The sequence below is a fragment of the Thunnus thynnus genome, chromosome 16, assembly GCF_963924715.1.
Source record: "Thunnus thynnus chromosome 16, fThuThy2.1, whole genome shotgun sequence".
NCBI classification, from domain to species: Eukaryota; Metazoa; Chordata; class Actinopteri; order Scombriformes; family Scombridae; genus Thunnus; species Thunnus thynnus.
In genome coordinates this window covers 27739904-27762224 of record NC_089532.1, presented here as the reverse complement: position 1 = coordinate 27762224, position 22321 = coordinate 27739904, and the positions used below count along the sequence as shown (strand labels likewise).

The following is a 22321-nucleotide window of genomic DNA, read 5'->3' as shown; positions in this document are numbered from 1 at the left end:
CCACTTTCTGCCTGCTGCCAGTCTGGGAGCTGCAGCCTGTATTGTGCGTCCTGAGTTTCTGTCAGGGTCATGACCAGCCTTACCTTGGAGCATTTGTATTCTTCAGTAAGGCTAGTGATAGGCAGTTCCGGAGCCTCGTTTCCATAACATGCTGAGGCATTGTGGGAGTCCGAGTCACTTCTTGATGTTGACTGTTCTCTCTAGTTTCTTATTTTTACGAAAGATGTTGTTTCCTCTCATCTTTTTCAAATGTCCTTCCTGTAGCCTAACTATAGCCTATTTAAAAAAAAAAACAAACTTGAAAATTTAAAATAAATAAAAATAAACATTATGTTCATTTTGAAATTATACTAACTGTAATACTTGAGCGTTATATATTTCAATGTGTAATACATTTGTGTCATATTTGAAATATGCTGAGTTTAGTAATATTTTAATGTTGCTTATTGACTGAAGTCTTTTGAGAGCACGTGACCGCTCGCAGAGCTGTCATGTGATGTACCATGTGACGTACAGAAGGCAGACTGCAGTTGAACAGTATGGAGCAGAGTGTGCTGGCGGTGTTTGTGGTGTTTTTAAGTTTTTCTTCGCATTGCTGCTCTTCACAGACTTATATCCTGAACGATAAAGACGGACTGGGGAGAGTTTTTGACGGAATTGGAGGCTTGAGCGGCGGAGGGGTGAGTTCATCTCGACTACTTCCTGGTACGATAGTGTCCACAGGAGGACGTAAAGTCTGCCTGAATACTCCAGTTATCATTTTCACTAATGTCACATTTTGTGTCCTGGTTTCTTTAGGCGACGTCTCGTTTACTGGTCAATTACGCTGAGCCTTACCGCAGCCAAATATTAGACTACCTTTTCAAGGTAGGCTACAATCATTCATACAGTTTACTGTAGCAGCTACTTGGAAACTCATGTTTATGTCTTTTTTATGATGTCTGCAGCCAAACTTTGGGGCGTCTTTGCACATACTGAAGGTAGAGATTGGAGGAGATGCCCAAACTACTGGTGAGTGATACTTAGTAGCACTAAAACTAATGTTGAACGTTTATTAATTCATCTTTACACTATAGCATATCAGAAATAGCAGAAATCTCTCCTCATACTTTCCAGGAAACCCACAATGACAGCTTCAGTGTGTTAATTATATTCAAACAACCGCACAGAACCAAAAGATATTACATTTACAGTGACACAAAAACAGAGAAGGGCAGCAAATCCTCTCATTCTGAGAACCTTGAGCCAGAAAATAGTTGGCATTTTTGCATTTTTTGACAAAGGATGAATTGATAAACCATTAATGTATCAGGGCTAAAATAATTATTCAGTCAACAGTAAAAAATGTCTCCATAACAATGTCTCCTCATTGCTTTTTTGGTCCAACCAGCAGTACATAACCCAAAGATATTCAGTTTACTATAATGTAAGACAAGAAATAGTAGTAAATTCTCATGTTTGAGAAGCTGGAACCATTTTGCTGGAAAATTTACAAATAACAATTAATCTATGGACAAAATATGAGTGATACATTTTCTATATACATATTAACTGATGATGAAAAATAACCATTATTTGCAGCCTTACTATTGATTAATTTTCTGTTGATCACTTAATGGAGTAATCAGATAGTTCTAATTGTAGTATGTGACCCCAGTAAGTGCCAGATTGATTGATCTCCATATTCACAGATGTTGTTTCCCGCAGTGCTGACTAGTCTGATGACTTGAGAAAAAGAATTGTTCCACACGTCTGACAGTAGAATAGATGTAGTACAGTATAACGTGACTGTTTAGATATTCTAGTTTTATCTGCTCAGGGTAGAGAAAGTGCTTTATATCAGGGCCATGTAAAAACCCAGAGCATAGATCATTCAACAAAAAAAAACCCAACTGTAATGTTATCTTCTGGTTTTGACGTCTCATTGGACTGTGATATTTTTCAAGATGGGACGGAGCCGTCGCACATGCACTATGAGAATGATGAAAACTACTTCAGAGGCTATGAGTGGTGGCTTATGAAAGAGGCTAAGAAGAGGAACCCGAATATCACACTCATAGGTAAGAAAGCACACTGTCTTTTCTTCTGCCCTGCATTCCAGGGAGGGCAAACAAACAGGTTTTACATTTCTTGAATTAACACTAAACCAGTTCTTCTTTTCATTCAACCCTGGATTATGGCTTCAATCCCTCTGTAAATACTAGTAACATGCAGCTTGAAATCAATTGGCATAACAAGCCTCATGGAACTTCTACCTCTTTGCTATATCAAAGATTTGCAAGTTTAACTTACAATTATTACTGTGTATTGGTGGTACACAAAGTATCTTCAGCCGTGTGTGTGTGTGTGTGTGTATGTGTGTGTGTGTGTGCAGGTTTGCCCTGGGCGTTTCCTGGTTGGGTGGGCCATGGCAAGAACTGGCCCTATGACTTTCCAGACATCACTGCAGCATACGTGGTGAACTGGATCCTTGGGGCTAAGCAGTACCATGATCTGGACATTGAGTATATTGGGGTGTGTACTCATCTACTATGAATATCATTCCTGTTCACTCTTCATGTTATGTATCATAGAATTGCCCTCTATATCAGGACTTTGCCTTCAACAATGGACATGTAAATATATCTAGAAAGTATATATGCAACTTATTTCATGGTAGAGGTCAGTACAAGTTTGTGTTGTTTACTAGGAAGGAATAAAAGGCAAAATTGCTGATCATAATGTCATTATGTGTTAAAGTAAGCAGATCAATCAGGCTGTCAATCAAATGTAGTTTACTGAACTATTGCTGTTTCAGCTGATAGTGATTCAAACCACTGAGGGACCTCTATCTGATGTCATTTCAGGAGTAAATAATACGTTTCCAACTACATTTATTTACTATAAATACGTGATAGACATCAGCTGTGATAAGTTACCTCACCCCCTCCGGGTCACAGTTCATTTATTTATGTGAACTTTGCCCTCCACACTAACTGCCTCTACCTGCCTGCTGCTTCCTCTACAAAATGAATGATAGCCAGCATGCCTTGTTTATGTGTTAGTGCCCTTATTTCCAGTTGTAGCCATCCTTCCTTTCAGTGATTAAAAAATAAAGTCTCAACTACTCAACTGCAACTAATGTGGTCACAAAGTTTTGTGTAATTGTTACACAAAGCAAGTCTAACAAAATTCAGTTGGATTTAACCATGTTGAAATGAATTTGTATGTAATGATTGATGTAGGATGTTGGTGTTAAGTGGTTTCGTGTTAACTAGCAGCTGATTACAAATGAACCTGTGTAACTGAAACTCACTTTCACTTATTTAGATTTGGAACGAGCGAAACTTTGACAGCAAGTACATCAAGGTAATTCTAATCTTTTATCTTTCATTGATATACCAGGCAAGTCTTTGTGTATTATTTATGAACTTAAGCCTAAACTGTGACTTAAAGGAGGAAAAACAGCCACCAACATTGAGTTTTGTCTGACATGAGAAATACAAGTTTGACTTCTCAGTGGTTGAGATGATTTTTAAAGTCTAGCTGGGTTCCTCTGAGAGCATGTCTTTGTTGCCAAGGTGCTCCGGAACACGCTGGATAAAGTTGGTCTTACTGACGTTGGCATCATCGCAGCTGATGGTGATTGGAGCATCGCCAATTCTATTATCGTTGACCCGTACCTTAATGATGCTGTTGACGTGATTGGGTAAGTACAGTCGGCTTGAGGTCACACTTGGAAGGTTGCACGAAATGAGATGCTTAAAACTCTTACTGCATAATCACTAAATTGACCAAATGGCACTGCAGTCACAATGCAGAGGTGTGTGGGTTTCACCGTGTGCTGCAGATTCACTGAAGGACAATTGATGACAACTAAACATGTGATGAACAGATGGTGAAATGTCCTTTGCATCCGGGTGTGTCTTTGCTTAAAGCACTTGTTGAGTTGGGCTTGTGTTCCTCATCCAGCGACTCCTTCCTCTCTATAAATGTTTGTGGCTGTTTTTCTCTTGCACTTGTAGAGTCATAAGTGACAGTTCAATCATAAACTAACTTGATAACCTGCATATATGCATGCCCATATGCATGGAAAAGTATTTTCATATGAAGCATGACACTTTTTCCACTTAACATAGCTCACCAATTTCAATGTAGAAAACTGCATAGTATATTGCTGCCGTCATGTTAAAAAAACAGAAATACATTATTTTAAAGCTGCATTAATCAATATTGTATATTATCGGTGGATCAATCAGCCACAGATAATTACCACTAGGGCTGGTTATCCAATATTGATTCCTAAAATCCTAATGGACCCTAGATAACTATGGCTTATCTCAGTGAATACATGTAACGTGTTGTTGGCTCCTAATAAAGTCACAGTAAAGTCATCTCAGTGTGCGGTGGTTAATTTTGATTTTCACCTTATGGTCCTGCGACCAACCAGCACCTGACTGAAAATACTGGCTGTGCATGGAGAGTTCTGTCCTTTTGAAATACGTGTACATGTGTGTTTAATGTTATATGCAGGTTGTGGTAACTTGTTTGAAATGGTACAGTCAAATGTTGGGAATTGAGTTGCAATGCACAAAACATTATTTTGCGTCCAAAATTAAAGTCGATGTTAGCTGGCTACGTTAGCCATCCTGAGTCCTGTGAGCTGTGATGTGAATATTTACAGCGTGCACATGTCACAGTTTACAGGACTGTAGAAAATTAGGTTGGCTAGTTAGCTATGGCTATCATCAGAGAGGTGGCAGTCAAGTGAACTGTGTGTGGATTCTACTTTCTTCAGTGTGTTTTTACCAGTCTGGTAGCTAGCCCTAACTGGCTAGCTGTGTGCTGATATCAGGCTGATCTCTTGTGAACACAAACTGTGGGAACAGATGAATTAGTGAACAGACTCTCAGCAGACAGATAGTTAGCAATTAGCTGGTGAACTAAGTGGAGCGTTTAGCAGCTAAAGAGCCAGATATTTTTCTCAGGGGTTGGTGGAGACCAAAGCAGAGCTAAAAGAAGGGTGAATACTGGACGTAACAACTGCACAAGATGATAATATGTCATTGCTGTGTTTTCAAGCTCCTTCTGCCACCCCCTAGTGGCCTAAATGAATAAAAATCAAACAAACAAAAAACAATTAATGCAGCTTTAAAGTTTACACAGTAATCAGTGTTAAAATGTGTTAAACCCCATTATTTAATAAAAACACATGGGTGTCATATTGGCTTTATTTCCCCAAAAAGTTTTCACAGGTGTTTGAGCTTTACATGGTCGCAGCAAATACTTTAAAGCCAGACAAAGTCAGAATTGTCACAGCTGCCTCTCTTCCTCTGCTCTCTGTCTTCCTGTGTCACCGTGACTGGCTGTACCAGCTGCTGCGGTACACTCTGGATAAGAGCGGCTTGGAGAGGGTCAGGATCATAGCCAGTGACAACCTGTGGGAGCCCATTACCCTGTGTCTGCTGCTAGACCCCGAGCTCAGCAGAGCTGTAGACGTGATAGGGTAGGATCCTTCTCTGTGCCTGTCAATCAATCAATCAAGCTTGCATGCACGGCCTCTTTCGCCTGTCTGGATGCTATACCATCAGCCAGCTGTTGTGAGAATCTGTCACTTAACTTGATACTTGTGCCTGAAAATACTGAATGTTTCTAGTTGGTGTGTGTGTGCATGAGTATCTTCCTGTATTGTGCCATGTTCTTGGTAGTTTTAAGCTCCTAAAGAAGGACCAATCACATTTCTCGGTTTATTCTAATAGATTTTATGTCTGTCAGCAGTGGTGCATGGTTTGTTGTCTGTCTGTAGAGACTTGTGGTGAACACAGTTACTCAAGAAAAATACATGAGTAACTTATCACTTGTTAAACGTAAATGAAAAGTAGTGTCATTCTTATCATATGAACCTTGCCCCTGTGTTTCGTATGTGTGACCCCTCAGGGCCCACTACCCAGGCACCAACACAGTAATCGAGGCCCTGAAGACACAGAAGAAGCTGTGGTCCTCAGAGGACTACAGCACCTTCAACGATGAGGTGGGAGGAGGCTGCTGGGCACGCATCCTCAACCAGAACTATGTCAACGGACTCATGACTGCGTAAGCAAACACACAAGCAACTCTGTGTTTTTATGATTGACATTTAATCATCATGTTTACTTCATATGAATGAAATGTTTGAAAAGTTTTTAACTGACCTTACAAGTCATTTCTAGCACTTCAAACTTCTATTAACTATCCAGTTTGATATAAGTTTTTGGTTTTTTTTTAATATAAAAAAGAAAATATTTTATCTTCATGGTGTAAAAAACTAAATAAAAAATGAAATCAGAAGCAGCTGTCTGACTGACTCTTCCTCCAGCACCATCTCCTGGAACCTGGTGGCCAGCTACTACGAGGAGCTGCCGTTCGGCCGAGACGGGCTGATGACAGCTCAGGAGCCCTGGAGTGGCAACTATGTGGTGGAGTCTCCTATCTGGATCACAGGTGCGCATGACAACCTGCATAGAGAGACAGATATTATGACATATCGTGCAAATGTGAGACTTGTTATTTCTGTTGATCTGAACACCAAAGGAGGATTGTTGAAAGAGTACAGTTGACACCCATATTGACACAGGTGCTGCATTTCAGTGGTTTCATATTCCAAGCTGATACTGAGAACAATGCGACTATATAGACAACAGTGTTTTTCTGCGGTTAGTTAGTTAACATCACACTAACATGACACTCCAGCAGTAATAATATTAAGCTAAAAACTTAAAAGAATGAACTACATGTATGCATCCCATGTCAAAGATAAGAGGAGAAAGCAAATTATTATTATAATGTATTGCACTGTAGTGTAAAGAGGCTTTTAGTTATTACTGTATATGTCAAAAAGGTTAATAAAGTTATAAGATGGTGTAGTTTGATAGCATACAGCAGGGTTGGGTGGAAAACTTTAAGAATTGCAATTCTTATCTTCTACAAGTCAGTGTAACCGGAAGGTGCAGAGTGAGCACATGCTGGTTTTATCTTGTAGTTCATCTTTAAAAAGGCGTTAGTGCAACTCCACCATTAACAAACAACAGTCTGGTCAGGTGAAGAAAACTGCATTTTGGATAACGATGGCACTAATGGTGCAGCAGAGAGGCTCCACTGCTGCAGACAGAATATTAATAACACACTGGAACACTTTACTCCACAACACACACAAACTTCTGCTTTTACAAAAAACTGTGATGTTGGTCAGTAAATTACAAATTTCATTTCATTGCTCTCATACAGGCAAGAGATGCTTCCTAGTTATCAGAGTTCACAAGCTGCATACTCTCACACACTTCCTGTGCTTTTTCCTGTTGGTCAGAGAGTTGGTCAGTTATATTTCATATAGCAGTTCAGTGGACAACCCTAGTTCCTGTTTATTTAGATAAAAGCAGAAACAGACTTTTTAAACATGAACTGAGTTGTATTCACATTTAAACATTTGAAATGAGTTAATAGGAAATGTTACATTATAGCACTGAATTGTTTTGTTTGTAGCCCACACCACACAGTTCACTCAGCCAGGATGGACGTACCTGCAGACTGTTGGACATCTGGTACAAGGTGGAAGTTATGTAGCCCTTACTGATGGAAACGGAAACCTCACTGTTGTCATAGAAACCATGGCAAGTTCAGCTTTCCTGTTTTTATTTTTACTTTTTGCTTCTAATCTTTTTATCTTCTGGCACTCTGTCATTTGAAATCATTACATAATTGGAAGTGCCTAAAAGTTATAGATGCTCATGTATTGTTGTTACATATACATAAGAACCAAATGTTGCTTAATGATACAGTATTACAAAAACACTACAACTTTTTTTTCCCTCGTTTCTTCCTCCATTTACAGACTCATGATCATTCAGTTTGCATAAGACCTCCACTCCCTCACTTCAACGTGACATCCCAGAATGCAACCTTCCAGCTGAAGGGATCCTTTGTAAGTTCCTCTGAGGTCTTCACTAAACTATTAAAAGACACTGAGTGATACTTCAGTCTTACTCAAGCTTATTTATTTTTCCTAGGCCTCTATCAAGGAGCTCCAAGTCTGGCGTTCGCAGTTCAACTTCAAAACAAAAAAGCCTTCCTCCTTCTTCGAGAAGCTAACTCCACTGAAGGTAAAGGGACAGTCCCAGAAAGACTTGAACAGCATCTTATCTAACTGTCTCTCACAAATATGTTGTGATGATTTCAGCTGTCAGACGGGTCATTCACCTTAAATCTGGCTGAAGACGAGGTTTACACATTAACCACAATCACAGCAGGACAGAAAGGCAGTTACCCTGAACCACCTGCCTCCGCTCGCTTCCCCAAAGTCTACAAGGACGACTTTGATGTCCGTAAGTAACATACACACAGCCCAGAGTATTCACTGGTTTTCTACTGGTTATTACTCTCTTGTCTTGGTTTTTCCAGCAATTCTGAAATGGAAAACATTCACAGGATCTTTGGGAAAGTAAAGAATCAATAAACTTACAAATGCTCATTTACAAACCAGGAAATAATACATTTAAAACCACAAGAGTTCACAAGTGATGGGCAGAAACAGGAGGATGCAGCTTGGTGCCAGGCTGGATGTGAACAGGTCACCTTACAGTTTCAGGGCATGTGTTTAGACCACTAGATTACTATGTCCAATGGTCTATTCATTTAGTTTAGTTATCAACAAAAAATGTTTTCTGATATTTTCATGAAGTTTGATTACACATTTGGCAATTTAAAACATTTTGTTTGCACAGTACATATTATGCTAAAATATTTATTACCAATGCATCATAGATTTTGAGCGTATTTCTGAACTTTTTACAACATTTCATCTCCAGACTCTAAACAAACTGTGACTCTGTGATTTTGGTAGCATGTGGACAAATACTAGAAAATTTGAGAGTTTATTGATTATGCAGATTTTGTGCATTCAATAATGAGATATAAAAATGTTAAGGTTTTGGTTCCCTCTAGTGGCAGAACATCGCAGGACTGTGCAGTAAAGCTCAGACACAGCATCCAAACACACGCACCAAGTTTGGTTACAAGAGCTTAAGCTAAGAGCATTTATATAAAATTAAACTGAAAGACACAGGTTTAAAAATGTATCATTTCAAAAAGGAACAGAGTATCAAAACAAAAAGGGACACCTTCAGTGCTTGGCCCCCAAATTATACAGTATCCATAAATGGGCCCAGTCACAGAATTTTACAATGACACTTTGAAATGAGGAGGAAGAAAAGACCTTCATGGTGCTTTTGCATCTCTGTATGTAGGAAACCCTGCCTTCTCAGAAGCTCCAGACTTTGCTGACCAGACCGGGGTGTTTGAGTACTACATCAACCTGACCGACCCTGGACCTCACGTTTTCACCTTGCGCCAGGTTCTGACTGAGAGACCCGTCACATGGGTGGCGGACGCTGACCAGACCATCAGCGTCATAGGAGACTATCAGTGGTGAGACCATGCTACACACACAAATACAGGGTATCTGCAGGTCTAACCTAGCAGATATGAAACCTGTCAGCTTTTGTTTAAAGGTATAATACGCAGGATTTTCCTAAAATAAAAAATGTACAGACTCATACAAAAATAATCCGGTTGTGAGGTCAGGACTCGTAGTGTAGCGACCAGGTTACATCACTGTCTCCGTCTCTCTCCTCTGCTCCACTCTGCTCTTGGTCTTTGTCTCATGGATGTATAAAGAGCAGTAGGCGTGTGTGTGTGTGTGTGTGTGTGTGTGTGTGTGTGTGTGTTTGACCGAGGGCGGGGCTGAGCTACACACACACAGAGCAGAGAGGCCACAGCGGACAGGATGAACCTTTGCATTTACACAAATTTTTTTTTGTTTTGTTTTGCAGGCAGAACCTGACCGTCTCATGTGATGTCTTCATGGAGAAAGTTAAGACTGGTGGTGTTTTCGTAGCAGCCAGGGTGGATAAAGGAGGGCAGTCAGTCCGTAGCGCCAAAGGAGTCTTCTTCTGGGTCTTTGCAGATGGCACATACAAAGTCACCAATGATCTCGGTCAGTAGTATCACCCTCTGCTTCATTACACATTGTATCATGGAGGCCAGTAATAAAGAAACATCTGTTTGTTGTCTTGTTTTGTCCACAGCGGGTCAGACGGTACTGGCTGAGGGACAGTCTGGTACCCGAGCATATGGTTGGCACACCCTATCCCTCACTGTAAAAGTAAGTGTTTTCATTTGTTGAGCTGTTGTCATGCTTCACTGCGATTAGCTCAGCTATTTCAGTGCTACAAGACCCGTGTGATTGGCTGAGATTGGCTTACTCCCCACACCCTGCCATTTACATTCCTCTTCACACAGTCCTTTGCCCTTTGCGTTACATGAATCAATATAGCAGGCTTTGCACTGGTCATTGTGTAAGAAAACTAGGGCCCTTATGGTCACATTTTGTGCTTTAGGTGACTTGAAGTGATGATAACTGTAGTCTTACCTGCAAAAATAAAGCATAACTCAATGAAATATACTTTAAAGTAAAGCTGCTAATGATTTGTAATCGATTAGTTGGTCAACAGAAAATTGATGTAATTTTAATAATTGATTAGTCATTTAAGCAAAAGTGCCTAAAATTCACATAGTGAATATTCTTGGGTCTTGGGCTATAGATCAGACATAACAAGACATTTGAATATGTCAGTTAGTAGCTTTTGTATATGTCAGATCACACTATAAGTCCCATTGATAAAGAAACATAAAACATGTTTTTGAGCAATCCATCTTGTTTAACCTCTTTACATTGCTGGTTGCTCTGCTCATTAGTAAATGACTACAGTGACTGGTTGTTCATGTTGGTTACAGTGTAATCACATGGTAACTGAACACATCTGCATGCTTTATTGTCACATTCATGTGACTGACTGTCTGTATCCAGTAAAGCAGGTACATGTACTGTATGTAGTAAAACCCTCCACTGCAGCTTGTCACTCTGATCTCTCTCCTGCAGGGCCAGTATGCGTCAGGGCTGCTGAATGGATATCCACTGTGGAAGAAAGCTGTGGTACTGAACCCAAAGAATGGCTGGGCCGCCATAGGAACACACTCATATGAACTGGCTCAGTTTGATAACTTTGCTGTGGAGGCAGAAAAATGATTCCATTGTGAAATAATGATTTACACTATGTTGTGAATGTTCTGATTAATTTATTGACTTGATCAATACGTTGATTTAACACCTCAGAGTGATATCTCTGGCTTCAAGTAAAATACAGATTTGATTTTTTTTTTTTTAATTTATTTTTTTGTTCTTAAGATTTAAAAGGTTTTAAACAAGCATTGAGGGAACATCATGTAACATAAATCACTGTACCCTTGAAATCTGCTGTCTTAACATCACTGTAAATTATTTTGCACTATGTGGTTTTTATGGAATAAAAACATTTTATATTTTCTGTTTTTGAAAAACTGCTTTGTAACAGTTCAAAATCATGTGTAGTTGGAATAAAGTTTGACTACCTCACTGGGATGAAAAACAGGCTTTCACCTCTGTTTGAAAGCCTGTTCTTACAGCCCATAATCTCACAATTGAAGATCCATTTATTTTAATGTTGGTCAAGGATCCCTACAGTACAGTTATTACAGAGTGATTCCTATAGGTAACCATCATGCAGGCATTGGCATAAAAAGATATGGACTTGCTGGTATCATGTTGTAACAGGTGCTTTTTCTCAGCAGGTGTAATTAATAATAATAATGGCAACATACTGGAACACTTAAATGTAGTGTTATGTAATGACATCTGACCTTTTCCTGCTGTGATATGTTAAAGTGTCTCCTGGGAGAAAAAAACAGTTATCAGGTATGTACTTGTTAATTTCAATGTATTATTGGTACACACATGTATAACTACCTGTTCTGTTCGACAGTGAAATAATTATTTGAACAAAAAATGAAGTACCTTCAACATTAAAGTAAAAAAAGCTCTAAAACCCCCACTGTACACTACCTGCCCAGCAGCTAATTGTTACAGTGGAGCATTTAGCAGCTAAAGAGTCAGATATTTTCCTCAGGAGATGATAGAGACCAAAACAGAGCTAAAAGAAAGTGAATATTACATTCACCAGGTGAATGCTGATGTTTTCCCCTGCTTTTGTTTCAATCAACCAATGCTGCTGTTTCATTAAAAATAATAATTACAGGTAATATATGCTTACTTCTCATTATTATTTTGCTATATATAGAAGTTACCCTTTTGTCAAATAATTCCTGAAAATTACCTTGTGAATACTGATTAGTAACAGCCATCCTTAATTAACTCAAGTACAATGATACACAAGCCACAGTAAATGACAAATAATATGCAGGAATACTCTACTAAATCTTTTGTTTCCTAAAATAAAGCAGGTGCATTTAGCTAGCAAGAGTTCACATATCTGAACACATTTTGAAGACTGCAGAGTTTCGGATAAGAGTCATATTGACCACCCAATATGGGGTTAGAGACCCTGAGAAGGTCCTGTAGTGTAAAGAGTAGAACTAGGCCTATATGTGGTTTTTATGTGTGACATACCAGGATGTAAGATGTTTTCAGTGCGGTGAACTTAACATGGGAGGTCGACCACTCATTTTACAATATTAAAGCACATAGGCTAGCATGTCACCTAGCCTGTTTGGTGAATAGTAAAACTGGGTGATACATTAGATCAATACAATAGCGTCATCATCAGGATGCTGCTTTGTATTTGTTGTGCAGTTGTCAGTTTTATGTTAAAATCTCAACCCTCGTGTATTTTGTAATGTCTGGAAGCGAAAATTATATTTCATATGTGTCTCTGTAGATTTCTTCAACTTTACTTCATAAAGATAGTTTATAAAATACACTTTTACTTAAAATCTGCCGTGTGGTCTGTCCATGATATCACACCGCGAGAGCTCATCTCCATGGCAACGGGACATCAACAACACCTGCTAACAGTGTTATATTAGCTAATATGGCGGAGAGGACGATGGAAAAAGCCAAACATACACCTAAACGAGTTTTTATCAACAACATAGACTCATACGCGTCCAAATGTATTGCCAAGGTAAATGTATTTTAACGTGGAGTATCAGCATTGAGTTAGTCAAGCTGCTAGCTTTGTAGCTAAAGCCTAAAGTTAACGGCACAGCTGGTGCGTTTGTGGACAGCTTTGCTTTGGTCGGCAACACACTGTAAGTTAACTAGTTAACGTTTACATGTTCATCTTCTTTGTAGTTTCTGTCGGAGTGTGTGGCTGGAGCACCTGCTACTTCTGATGGAGAGATGGAGACTGAGGAAGAGGAGGAGAGGATGATAGCAGGAGCTTTTCAGATTGTTGGAACAGTTTCTGACAGGTCTGAGGAGGACAGACCTTATATGCAGGAGGAGTACTTTGTAAGTATTTCATCAAACAAAAGCTGTCCAGTGTAGTGATATACTGTAAATTAACATTATTAAAGTCCAGGACTTTTTCTTTATATTCCTTATATTACTTCCTGTTTAGCAACTGAACAGGAATGAGCTTCTTCCAAAACTGATGGAGTGTGATGTTATCATCTACAACATTACCCAGCATGCCGATCAAGTAGAAGAGGCCCTCTGGGCTGTTTCAGGTAGGCGTGTGGTTGTTGAGGGGCTGACGGGTTGTTTAGTGTCTACTGTCTTAACATTGTTCACAGATGGTTGACTGGTTGTATTGGAGGTCTACATCTACCGTATGTAGCAGGTTCTGTCAGTTGCAAACAGCATCAAATACATATTTGTCATCAGAAATGAAAATGATCTCTGCTGTAATGTTTCATTGAGCTACTGTTTGTCTTTTTGAAGTGTATTCCGTTTAGTATAAATGTGTATTTTATTTACTGCCACCTACTACACCAGTCAAAAGTTTGGACTCTTTCCCATTCACTTGAAATGAGAAAGTTTGTCCAGACTTTTGACTGGTACTGTATACTGGAAGTGTATAAACTATTTGCATCTTTACAATGTCATGTTACAATAGCTGTAGAAACTGCAGACATATTAGTGAACACTCTTATATAGCCCTGCAGGAGAGGTTCCTTGAGGAACCTTTTTGAACTGAAAAGGTTCCTCCACAGTGGCAATTGGGAGGAACCCCGAAAGGTTCCTCGAGGCTCTTCTACTTCTAAGGGTATACTGCCACATGATTTTTATTTTACATAAATGCTCCTCACAGTTACAGTCTATGTCAATTAATGTTAATTATGAACCTTTACATCAGGGTTTCTCAGTCAAAAACCCCAAAAGCAAGAAATCACCTCAGTAGTTTTATTACAGCATTATAGGGTATCTGCCCAGTTGTTGCAGGGACACATGAGCAGAACCTGAAAAGGTTTAGGCTGGTGGAGAATAATAACAGAATCAATGAATTAAGTAGTCACTTCTCTTTTGTGTTGTATTTTTAGCCCTCCACAACAAAATTGGCAATTTTACTGGACAGAAGACATTCATCCTCGTCTCTACGGTGATGACCTGGGCATGCAGCAAGCCAGTCAACTTCGTGAGTGCATACATAGAGTACCTCTGGACTATACTGTGTGTTTATGTCACATACTCTAATAGGCCTGGTACATCTAAAATGAACAGATTTCAATGACAGTTGTAGAATGTCATTGTCAGTTTTTATATGTTGTGCAACAGGATGATCTGGAGCTTCCTTTCACTGATGAGGATTTCAGGAGAAGAAGAGCACATCCCAACTTCAAACAACACATTGACCTGGAGAAGAGGGTGGTCAAAATGGGCAAAACTGTGAGTTTCAAACTCCTGTACATTTGTAAGTTGTTACTTCGTGTGTACTTTACACATTTCAATGACGCTGTAACACCCCGCCTCATGGCTTTCAGGACAGATCATTGTTCTCTACATACGTGGTGGCATCAGGACTTCAGTACGGGATGGGAGAGCAGGTCTTCCACTTTTTTTTCAAGGTGAGAATTCAGGACTGCTGTAGAGTGTTGCTTTTACTATCCCCTTGTATATCATCATTATATGGGAGTGTCTCTCTATGTATCAAAGAAACTCCAGGTGTGAATCCCAACTAGCACCCCCTTGAGCCACAATATAAAAATTAGATAAAGGGACACAATATGTTGTCTACAATAAAACAAAAAAATGTCCTGAGGGTGTTGCTATAAAAAAAAAAAGAAGAAAAAACTCAGAAGTGTGCAGAATGGAAAGAGTTCATCTACTGAGGATCATTGATATGCTCAGTTAATTTCTTGTCAAATCTGCTCATTTCATTTTGATATTCATGGTGTACAAGTGGAAATTTTGCACAGTGGCTACAAAGAATTTGTTAAGCCTTTGCGCTGAGGGATGCAATTTGCATCAAAATTCAAACCCCTTAATCTCAAAATCATAAGTCTGTCAAACAACAATGTGCAGACATCATACACACACTGTAAAAATCAGCAGAACTTACCTTTTATAAAGATAGCCATAAGCATCAGTAAATCTACTTTGAAATCATAGAAAAAAGACATTTCATATGACTTGAGATCTTGATTCATTATCATCAAATTTATGACTTTTTCTCCAGTAAAAGTAACCCAGTCGATCTTTACACAGCTACGTGCATGTCTGTGTGTAAACTGGAAGTGTTGAGAAGCAAATACAGCATGTAACTCCATAATAATTCACCATAATGTAAAAAAAAAACTTACTGGAGGTCATCTAACACAAGACTTTCAGGAAGTGTTACAGGAAGTTGCTCTTTGACAGTGTGGCTGACAGTGGTGGATAAGAAATCACAAATAAACATTAAGACTCATGTTCACCATCTCACTGTCAATTGGTTCAAAAATGTGAATTTGTGTAATTAGATTAGCTGAGTACAGTAAGTGCGCGCAGCTAATTGGATAATATTCTGTATTGTTAGATGGCGTGGCTGGGCAAAGAAAATGAAATACCTGTGTTTGGAGAGGGCAACAACATAGTTCCCATGATTCACATCAATGACCTGGCAAGGTTGGACACACACACACACACACACACATACACACACACACACACACACACACACACACACACACACATACACACACACACACACACACACACACACACACACACAAATAATACATAGCTTCCTTGAACATTTATTGTTATGAGAATATAGATCGCACAGAGCCTTCTTTACTAAACACTTACATAAACACTATATTGACTTAAATTTGTGACATATATATTTGCTCTAAACTCTGTACTCATATTTTAAATACAGAATGATTTCTTTGTGTTAAAGTGTGATTCAGAACGTAATTGAGCATCAGCCCAAGCCATACTACCTGCTAGCTGTGGACTATTCCAACAACACCATGAAGGACATTGTGAAGGTGTGTATGGCAAGTTAATGGTGATCAAAACATGTGTAAATGGTTTAAACATGTCCCTGTGAATGGGTTGGAAATCCCTCTTCAGATTGATACTGTAATCATGTAACAAGTGAAGGTTACATCTGCTAGAATTAGAAATTTCAGATCAATGTAACACTGTAAAAAAAAATTGTTTATGCAACTTATGTACTTTATGCGACCACCCACTCACCTATATTTACATATATATATATATATACGCCTGATATGTTTCCTGAGATATAAAGATGACAATGTGATGACATTTGACATGTTTCTCCACCAGGCAGTTGCCTCTGCGCTTGGACCAGGGAAGATCCAGAAAAGGGCATTTGAGGAAGCCTTCCTCACACAGGACTTGAGTGTTAGTTGCACCTACATTATATTGTCTTGATGTCAGAGCTGACACTGGATTATTCACAGTTGTGCCTCAGTAATGCTGACTACAGTAACTAGACCAGAGTCAAAGATGTACAAGATCTCAGCAGAGATGTTAGATCATTAATGGCAGATTCAGGGTTAGTTTACCATGAACACATAGATAGGTAATGTATAATCAATAAATGATCTGGTTTCAGATCAGTTCCATACCATTTCACTATTATGGAAAACAATATATGGAAAAAACATTGTGAAATGATCATACATGTATATTTATTTTATTTATTATTTTATCACTGATTGTATATCGTACAAAGGGCTAACATATTGTACAAATATGATACTTATTGTGAAGCAGGGGGAGCAGCTAGTCTGACTCTGTGCAAAGTGAAAAATTATGCTGAGCAGCACCTCTAAAGCTCGTTAATTAACATTGTTAATAAGTATCTTGTTTGCTAAATCTGGACACAAACAGAAATGTAATAATGACAGAGTTTTAAATGGAGTTACATGTTGGAACTTTGAAGCTTGCCAGAGTCTTTTTGTCATGGTGAGGTTGCCAGGTTTGGTACTATGGTACCTGTAGGTGTTGGAAGGCCTTTTTTCCCTCTTTGGACAGAGCCAGGCTAACTGTTTCCCTCTGCTACTAGTCCTTATGCTAAGCTAGGCTAACCATGTCCTCTCAACAGGTGATGGAAATTGATTCCATGTGTATTAACCTTCGTATGGAGGCTGTACACCTAAAGGAATTGTTCTCCATCCGCTGGGTGTGTGAGTCTGGTCTGTTGGACAACATAGAGCTGGTGGTGGAGGAGTACCGACAGACCAGAGGACTGCTGGTAGGTGCTGGACAGAAAGCAGAAACACTGGTGCTAACTGTTTCAATCATAATAAAATGACCAACCAAATCAAAATGTAATGATAATATTTCTACCTCCACATACAGTGTATCTTTAAGTACTCTTTTAGTTGCATTAAATAATCCATGTAGCGTGTTCTCTCCAGCCCATCCGTGTGTGTGTCCTGGGTCCTCCTGCTGTGGGGAAGAGCACAGTGTCCAAAGAGATCTGTGAACACTACAAGCTCCATCACATCAGACTGAAGGAAACCATCTCTGAGACCATCTCAAAACTGGTTTGCTGATCTGCTCTTTCAAACTGAATTTTCAATTTTTTTTTCTTAGGGGCAATAGAACAATCTGAAATCCTTGTAGCTCTGTATTCTCATTAGCTGCTAAATGCTTCTCCACATTCACCAGCCAGTCACTAACCTTCAGCTCTTTGTGAAACCAAAACAATGAGCTAAAACATGCTAAAAATCTCTGTAGAACTACAGTGATAATTCTCTGTGGGTTCATCACTACAGAGTCTTTCATGCAGAACATCCTTTAATGTCCTCACAATTCCATTTCTGTCCTTATTTCTAGGAGGATGCTGTGAGGAATGCTGATCCAGATGCAGAGGATGAGAACTCTGCAGCAGAAGCCCAGGAGCTGCTGGGCAGCCTGAGAGACAGTATGGAGCAGAACGCAGGTACAGACCCACACTCACCTTGTAAATATTAGTTTCTGCCAGTAACACAGTAGAACTCATTCCCTCCTAATAAAACCGGCTTCAAGTAATGAAGTCCACATGTTTTCTAAAACTCTTGATATCTTGCTCTTTGTCATGTTGGCCATTTGCCTGATGAAGACCCAGTCGGAGTCAAAATGTCACCTTTTTTCAGTCAAATACTTTTTTGGGAGCTACTGTAACATCTTTTGTCTTTAATAAAAGATTAGAATATCTCAGACCGCTTTGATTTTCTATTAGTCTGTCACAAGTCCCCTAACTTTATGAAAGTGAAGTGCTACATTCCAGGATCAGCATCTCATCAGCTCATTTGTCCACTAGGACTGTTGGATGAGCAGCTGTTGGTGAAAGTGATGAAGGACAAGCTGATGTCTAAACCCTGCAGAAACCAGGGTTTTGTTCTGGACGGCTTTCCCAAGACATATGAACAAGCTAAAGAACTCTTCTATGGTGAGAGCTCCTACTGCAACAGCATCACAATCACATGGATACATGCTATACATACATACACATGTGTATTTTTCTTTCTTTTTTAGCTGAAGATCATGAGTCAGAAGATGGAACATCGCAGATTTCCTCATACAACAAGAAGATTATGCCAGGTGTGACACCAGGAACACCTCTGTAGTGCAATGTCAGTTATGTTTTTTGGAGGGAAACACTGTTGAACGCTAGAAATATTTCAGCCTGCACAAACAAGTTGCAATAACCCACACAAGATTTATTAGTGAGAGGGCCTTATCCTGTGAGTTTCCAGTGTTTGTAATGGTGTTCTTGTGTGTGGAACAGAGTTTGTGCTGTGTCTGGATGCGTCAGACGGCTTCCTGAAGGATCGGGTGATGAACCTGCCTGAGAGGCTGGTGCAGGAGTACAACTATGAGCAGGAGCACTTCCTGCAACGGCTGGATGGATACAGAGAGAAAAATACAGAAGATGAAACAGTTGTCTACTACTTTGATGAGCTGGACATCAGCCCTCTGTACCTGGGTAATCCATGAAGCATGACCACATCCTGATGTTCGTTGGTCGAGCTGCATGTTCAGCATTACTGAGGAATCACAGGAATCTTTGGGATAATTTAACAGCACTAGAGGTTTACTTTCTACTTTGTCCGTGAGAAATCATGTTTTTTCTCTCAGGTTGGCATGGCTGATAGTACATACACTACCCTTAACCCTCAGCTGTCATTGTTATGGAGAAGAAACCAGTCAGAGGTGTGAATCAGAGCTGTAGCTGTTCAGAATGCTTCGTTTTATCATTTGAGAACAAAACAGTGAATTCTTCCCTTTTTTAAAGATTTTTTAAGCTTTTTTCTGGTTATGTCATGGCCTGTGAGACTGAATTAATGAGTGATTTTCACCACCATCCACAACAGCTAGCATCATATACTGACAGCCTCTCCTTTACAGCCGTCTGAAGGCAGCAGGTATCTGTTCCATCTGCTGTCTCTATTGGAATGAAGTTGCACACTGTGGCACAGTTGCGTATGGCAGATCTGCTGATTAAAATTTTGTGCAACCAGAGCCGGACTGTTGCAAACTAAAAACCACAGAAACCTCCGTGTTTATCTGCACATCAAACTTGTCAGTTATGGTGAAATATTCTGTACAGTTTCTAGTGTAGATTAGCTGGTGTGTTGAATACTGACAAAACAGTTCACACAGTCCCATGAAAAATTGTAGATCAGTTAAAGCTTCTCTCTCCACTAATAACTCATTTAAGACCGTCTGTTCAAAGCAATCCTCTCCTGGTGTATCTGTCCAAAACACCGGGTAACCCGGGGCAACGACTGCGCAGGTCGTCATTTAAAAGTCAAGTTATTTTTTGAATGTAAAACTGTCAAACCTAATGGAAATAAACTTTTAAGATAATTTCAGGTAATTTTGAAAAAGAAATACAACACACAATACACAAGACCACATTTTTACATTTATTTTACTAAGTCAGCAGTTACCTTTATCCATGGTTTTTCCATCTATGGTATGGCATTTAATCCCAAATTCTTCTTCACATTACTTCTAAGATGGTTTGGTCTCATGATTATTGGTGGAGTTTGGCCATTTTACATTAATGAAGTGCCTATAATGCTGAGGGCAACAGGGCATGCAATAGATCATAGTGTCATTTTAGGAACTGTGAATCTTGAATTCTGTAAGATCATTACAGACTGAATATTTTATCTCTTCCCATGTTTGAGCGATACTTCAAAATTTGAATAATAAAACAATTAAGTATTTGCTGTAGTTCCACCCTCAGGATAGAAATTAGGCTCTAAGAACAGCAAACACACAGTTCAACCCTTTTTTTTTTTATTGTAGGCTGTAATAAACATGGCTACCTCTAGAGGCTGCTAGTGGGACATTGAACATGTCATTTTGTCTTTCCATCACTTACTATATACTGTCTGTACTTTGATCAAAACAGCAGTGAACCAACACCACCTACTGTACATACAACAAAACTGTATATAGGAACACTGTAAAACTATATGATGACCTGGTTTACATGTGGTATTTATGTCAGTTGATGCCTTGGATGCAGATGAAGCAAAAACATCACTCCTGCCTGTGATTTATGTCACAAACAGTTAGTCTACCCTAGATTGACTAATAGCTGATATATTTGTTCTATTACTTGTCTCTTCTCCAGAGATCACCAGTGATGATGAACCTGACAGCCTGCTACTGATGCAGAAGATCTTTGACATGGTGGGCCAACCCAGGAACTACGGCCCCAGCAGCCAGGAGGTGCAGGAGGAGGAGATGAGGAAGGCTGAGCAGAGGATTAAGAGAGAGGCCCAGGAGAAAGCTGAGGAGGAGCGGAGGGAGGTGGAGGAGGCTGGGAAGAGGGCTGCACGCTGGGAGGAGTGGGTAAGTGCTGGAGGTTTGGAGGTGCAGAAGATCCCCTGAAGTCACATTTTTGTTGGGTCTCTGAAATTGAGCCAATGTGTCAATGTGTTAAAGATCATTTGTATGTTGAATGTAATGATCAGCACAGTGAACTGCTTTCACTGTGAATGAGATGGACACAGCTGTACAGGCTGCTGTGAGTCCACTTGAGGAAGAAACAACTTTCGAATCAAATGATTTCAGTCAACATGAACAATGTTAACAACCACTATCACAGCTTCTGCGTTGACTGGAAATGATGTTGCTAGGATGAATGCATCACTCACGACTGAATTTTTCTGGCAGAAGATTGTCCCCATTCTAAAATATAATAGACTGCTTGTGTTTCTTGACTCATCTTCTTTTCAGCAGTGGTAAGAACAAAACTATCATAGCTAAAAAATGATGGACTATGACCACAGTTGTACTAAGACAGATTAATGAGTAGATAACTGTGTATGTGTTTGTTGCCTGGTGTGTGTGTGTGTCAGTGTAAAGGTTTAGAGGAGGCGAGGCAGCAGGAGGAGGAGCTGCTGGAGGCTCAGTCAGTCCCAATGAGGAACTACCTGATGGAGCACGTCATGCCCACTCTGACCCAGGGCCTGATCGAGTGCTGCACAGCCCGGCCACAGGACCCCGTGGACTTCCTGGTAATAAATTCACCACAGGTTATTACATAATTCTTACAATCCGACTCCACAGGATTGTGATCATAAATATATATCTGATCATCTCTTTTGGTTTGTCTCGTTCCAGGCGGAGTATTTGATAAAGAACAACCCCTTAAACTACTGACAGTAGAGACAACTTGTTGTGGTCGCACCATACATGATTTACAGGAAACACAAATGAAAAAGACTGAAATAAAAGACTTTCTTCCTCTTGATTTTCCTGTGCTCTTTAGGATATTAGAGACTGAATTCAGTTACATGCAGCTTTGGGACTTGTGACAGTATTTCATCCGTCAGATGCCAAGTGTCCCTCGGTTCACGCTGAGATTTTGATTAGGTCTGATTTGTAAGTGGCCCATTCTCCGCCCCTGTTGTATTAACACACAGCTTTGTTTGGACTCTTGTGTGCCGGCCATTACTTAAAAGCACCCCCCCCCCCCCCCCCCAAAAAAAAAAAAGCAGATGAAAGTGT

General features: G+C 39.7%; 2 protein-coding genes across 3 annotated transcripts; both read left to right on the top strand.

The window, feature by feature from the left end:
- The first annotated feature begins 491 nt into the window (after positions 1-491).
- On the top strand, positions 492-11775 carry galcb (galactosylceramidase b). 2 transcript variants are annotated; one of them, XM_067614298.1, is made up of 17 exons: positions 492-680; positions 799-867; positions 948-1011; positions 1947-2060; positions 2375-2514; positions 3310-3348; positions 5355-5485; positions 5917-6072; positions 6335-6459; positions 7498-7625; positions 7847-7936; positions 8022-8114; positions 8192-8336; positions 9258-9438; positions 9843-10006; positions 10098-10174; positions 10952-11775. In XM_067614298.1, exons 1-17 carry the CDS (start codon positions 540-542, stop codon positions 11096-11098), a joined length of 2004 nt encoding a protein of 667 aa, XP_067470399.1. In that variant the 5' UTR covers positions 492-539; the 3' UTR covers positions 11099-11775. The 2 variants fall into 2 exon arrangements, with proteins under 2 accessions (XP_067470399.1, XP_067470400.1); XM_067614299.1 differs by lacking the exon at positions 5355-5485 and adding an exon at positions 3561-3688.
- Positions 11776-12698: 923 nt separating this feature from the next.
- On the top strand, positions 12699-22064 carry ak7b (adenylate kinase 7b). Its single transcript, XM_067614659.1, has 18 exons — positions 12699-13028; positions 13199-13357; positions 13467-13575; positions 14389-14483; positions 14624-14734; positions 14830-14913; positions 15864-15952; positions 16230-16320; positions 16625-16702; positions 17409-17558; positions 17725-17853; positions 18146-18251; positions 18612-18740; positions 18827-18892; positions 19080-19277; positions 20940-21160; positions 21670-21828; positions 21935-22064. Exons 1-18 carry the CDS (start codon positions 12936-12938, stop codon positions 21971-21973), a joined length of 2106 nt encoding a protein of 701 aa, XP_067470760.1. The 5' UTR covers positions 12699-12935; the 3' UTR covers positions 21974-22064.
- The last annotated feature ends 257 nt before the right edge of the window (positions 22065-22321 follow it).

What these genes read in the sequence shown, in the direction of transcription:
- ak7b (XM_067614659.1), top strand. Translation starts at nt 12,936, where the DNA reads ATGGCGGAGAGGACGATGGAAAAAGCCAAACATACACCTAAACGAGTT. An exon ending in GCAGCAAGCCAGTCAACTTC is followed by an intron (nt 14,484 to 14,623) that starts GTGAGTGCATAC and finishes GTTGTGCAACAG; the next exon opens with GATGATCTGGAGCTTCCTTT. An exon ending in CATCAGCCCTCTGTACCTGG is followed by an intron (nt 19,278 to 20,939) that starts GTAATCCATGAA and finishes TCTCTTCTCCAG; the next exon opens with AGATCACCAGTGATGATGAA.
- galcb (XM_067614298.1), top strand. Translation starts at nt 540, where the DNA reads ATGGAGCAGAGTGTGCTGGCGGTGTTTGTGGTGTTTTTAAGTTTTTCT. An exon ending in AGGAGATGCCCAAACTACTG is followed by an intron (nt 1,012 to 1,946) that starts GTGAGTGATACT and finishes ATATTTTTCAAG; the next exon opens with ATGGGACGGAGCCGTCGCAC. An exon ending in CCCTATCCCTCACTGTAAAA is followed by an intron (nt 10,175 to 10,951) that starts GTAAGTGTTTTC and finishes TCTCTCCTGCAG; the next exon opens with GGCCAGTATGCGTCAGGGCT.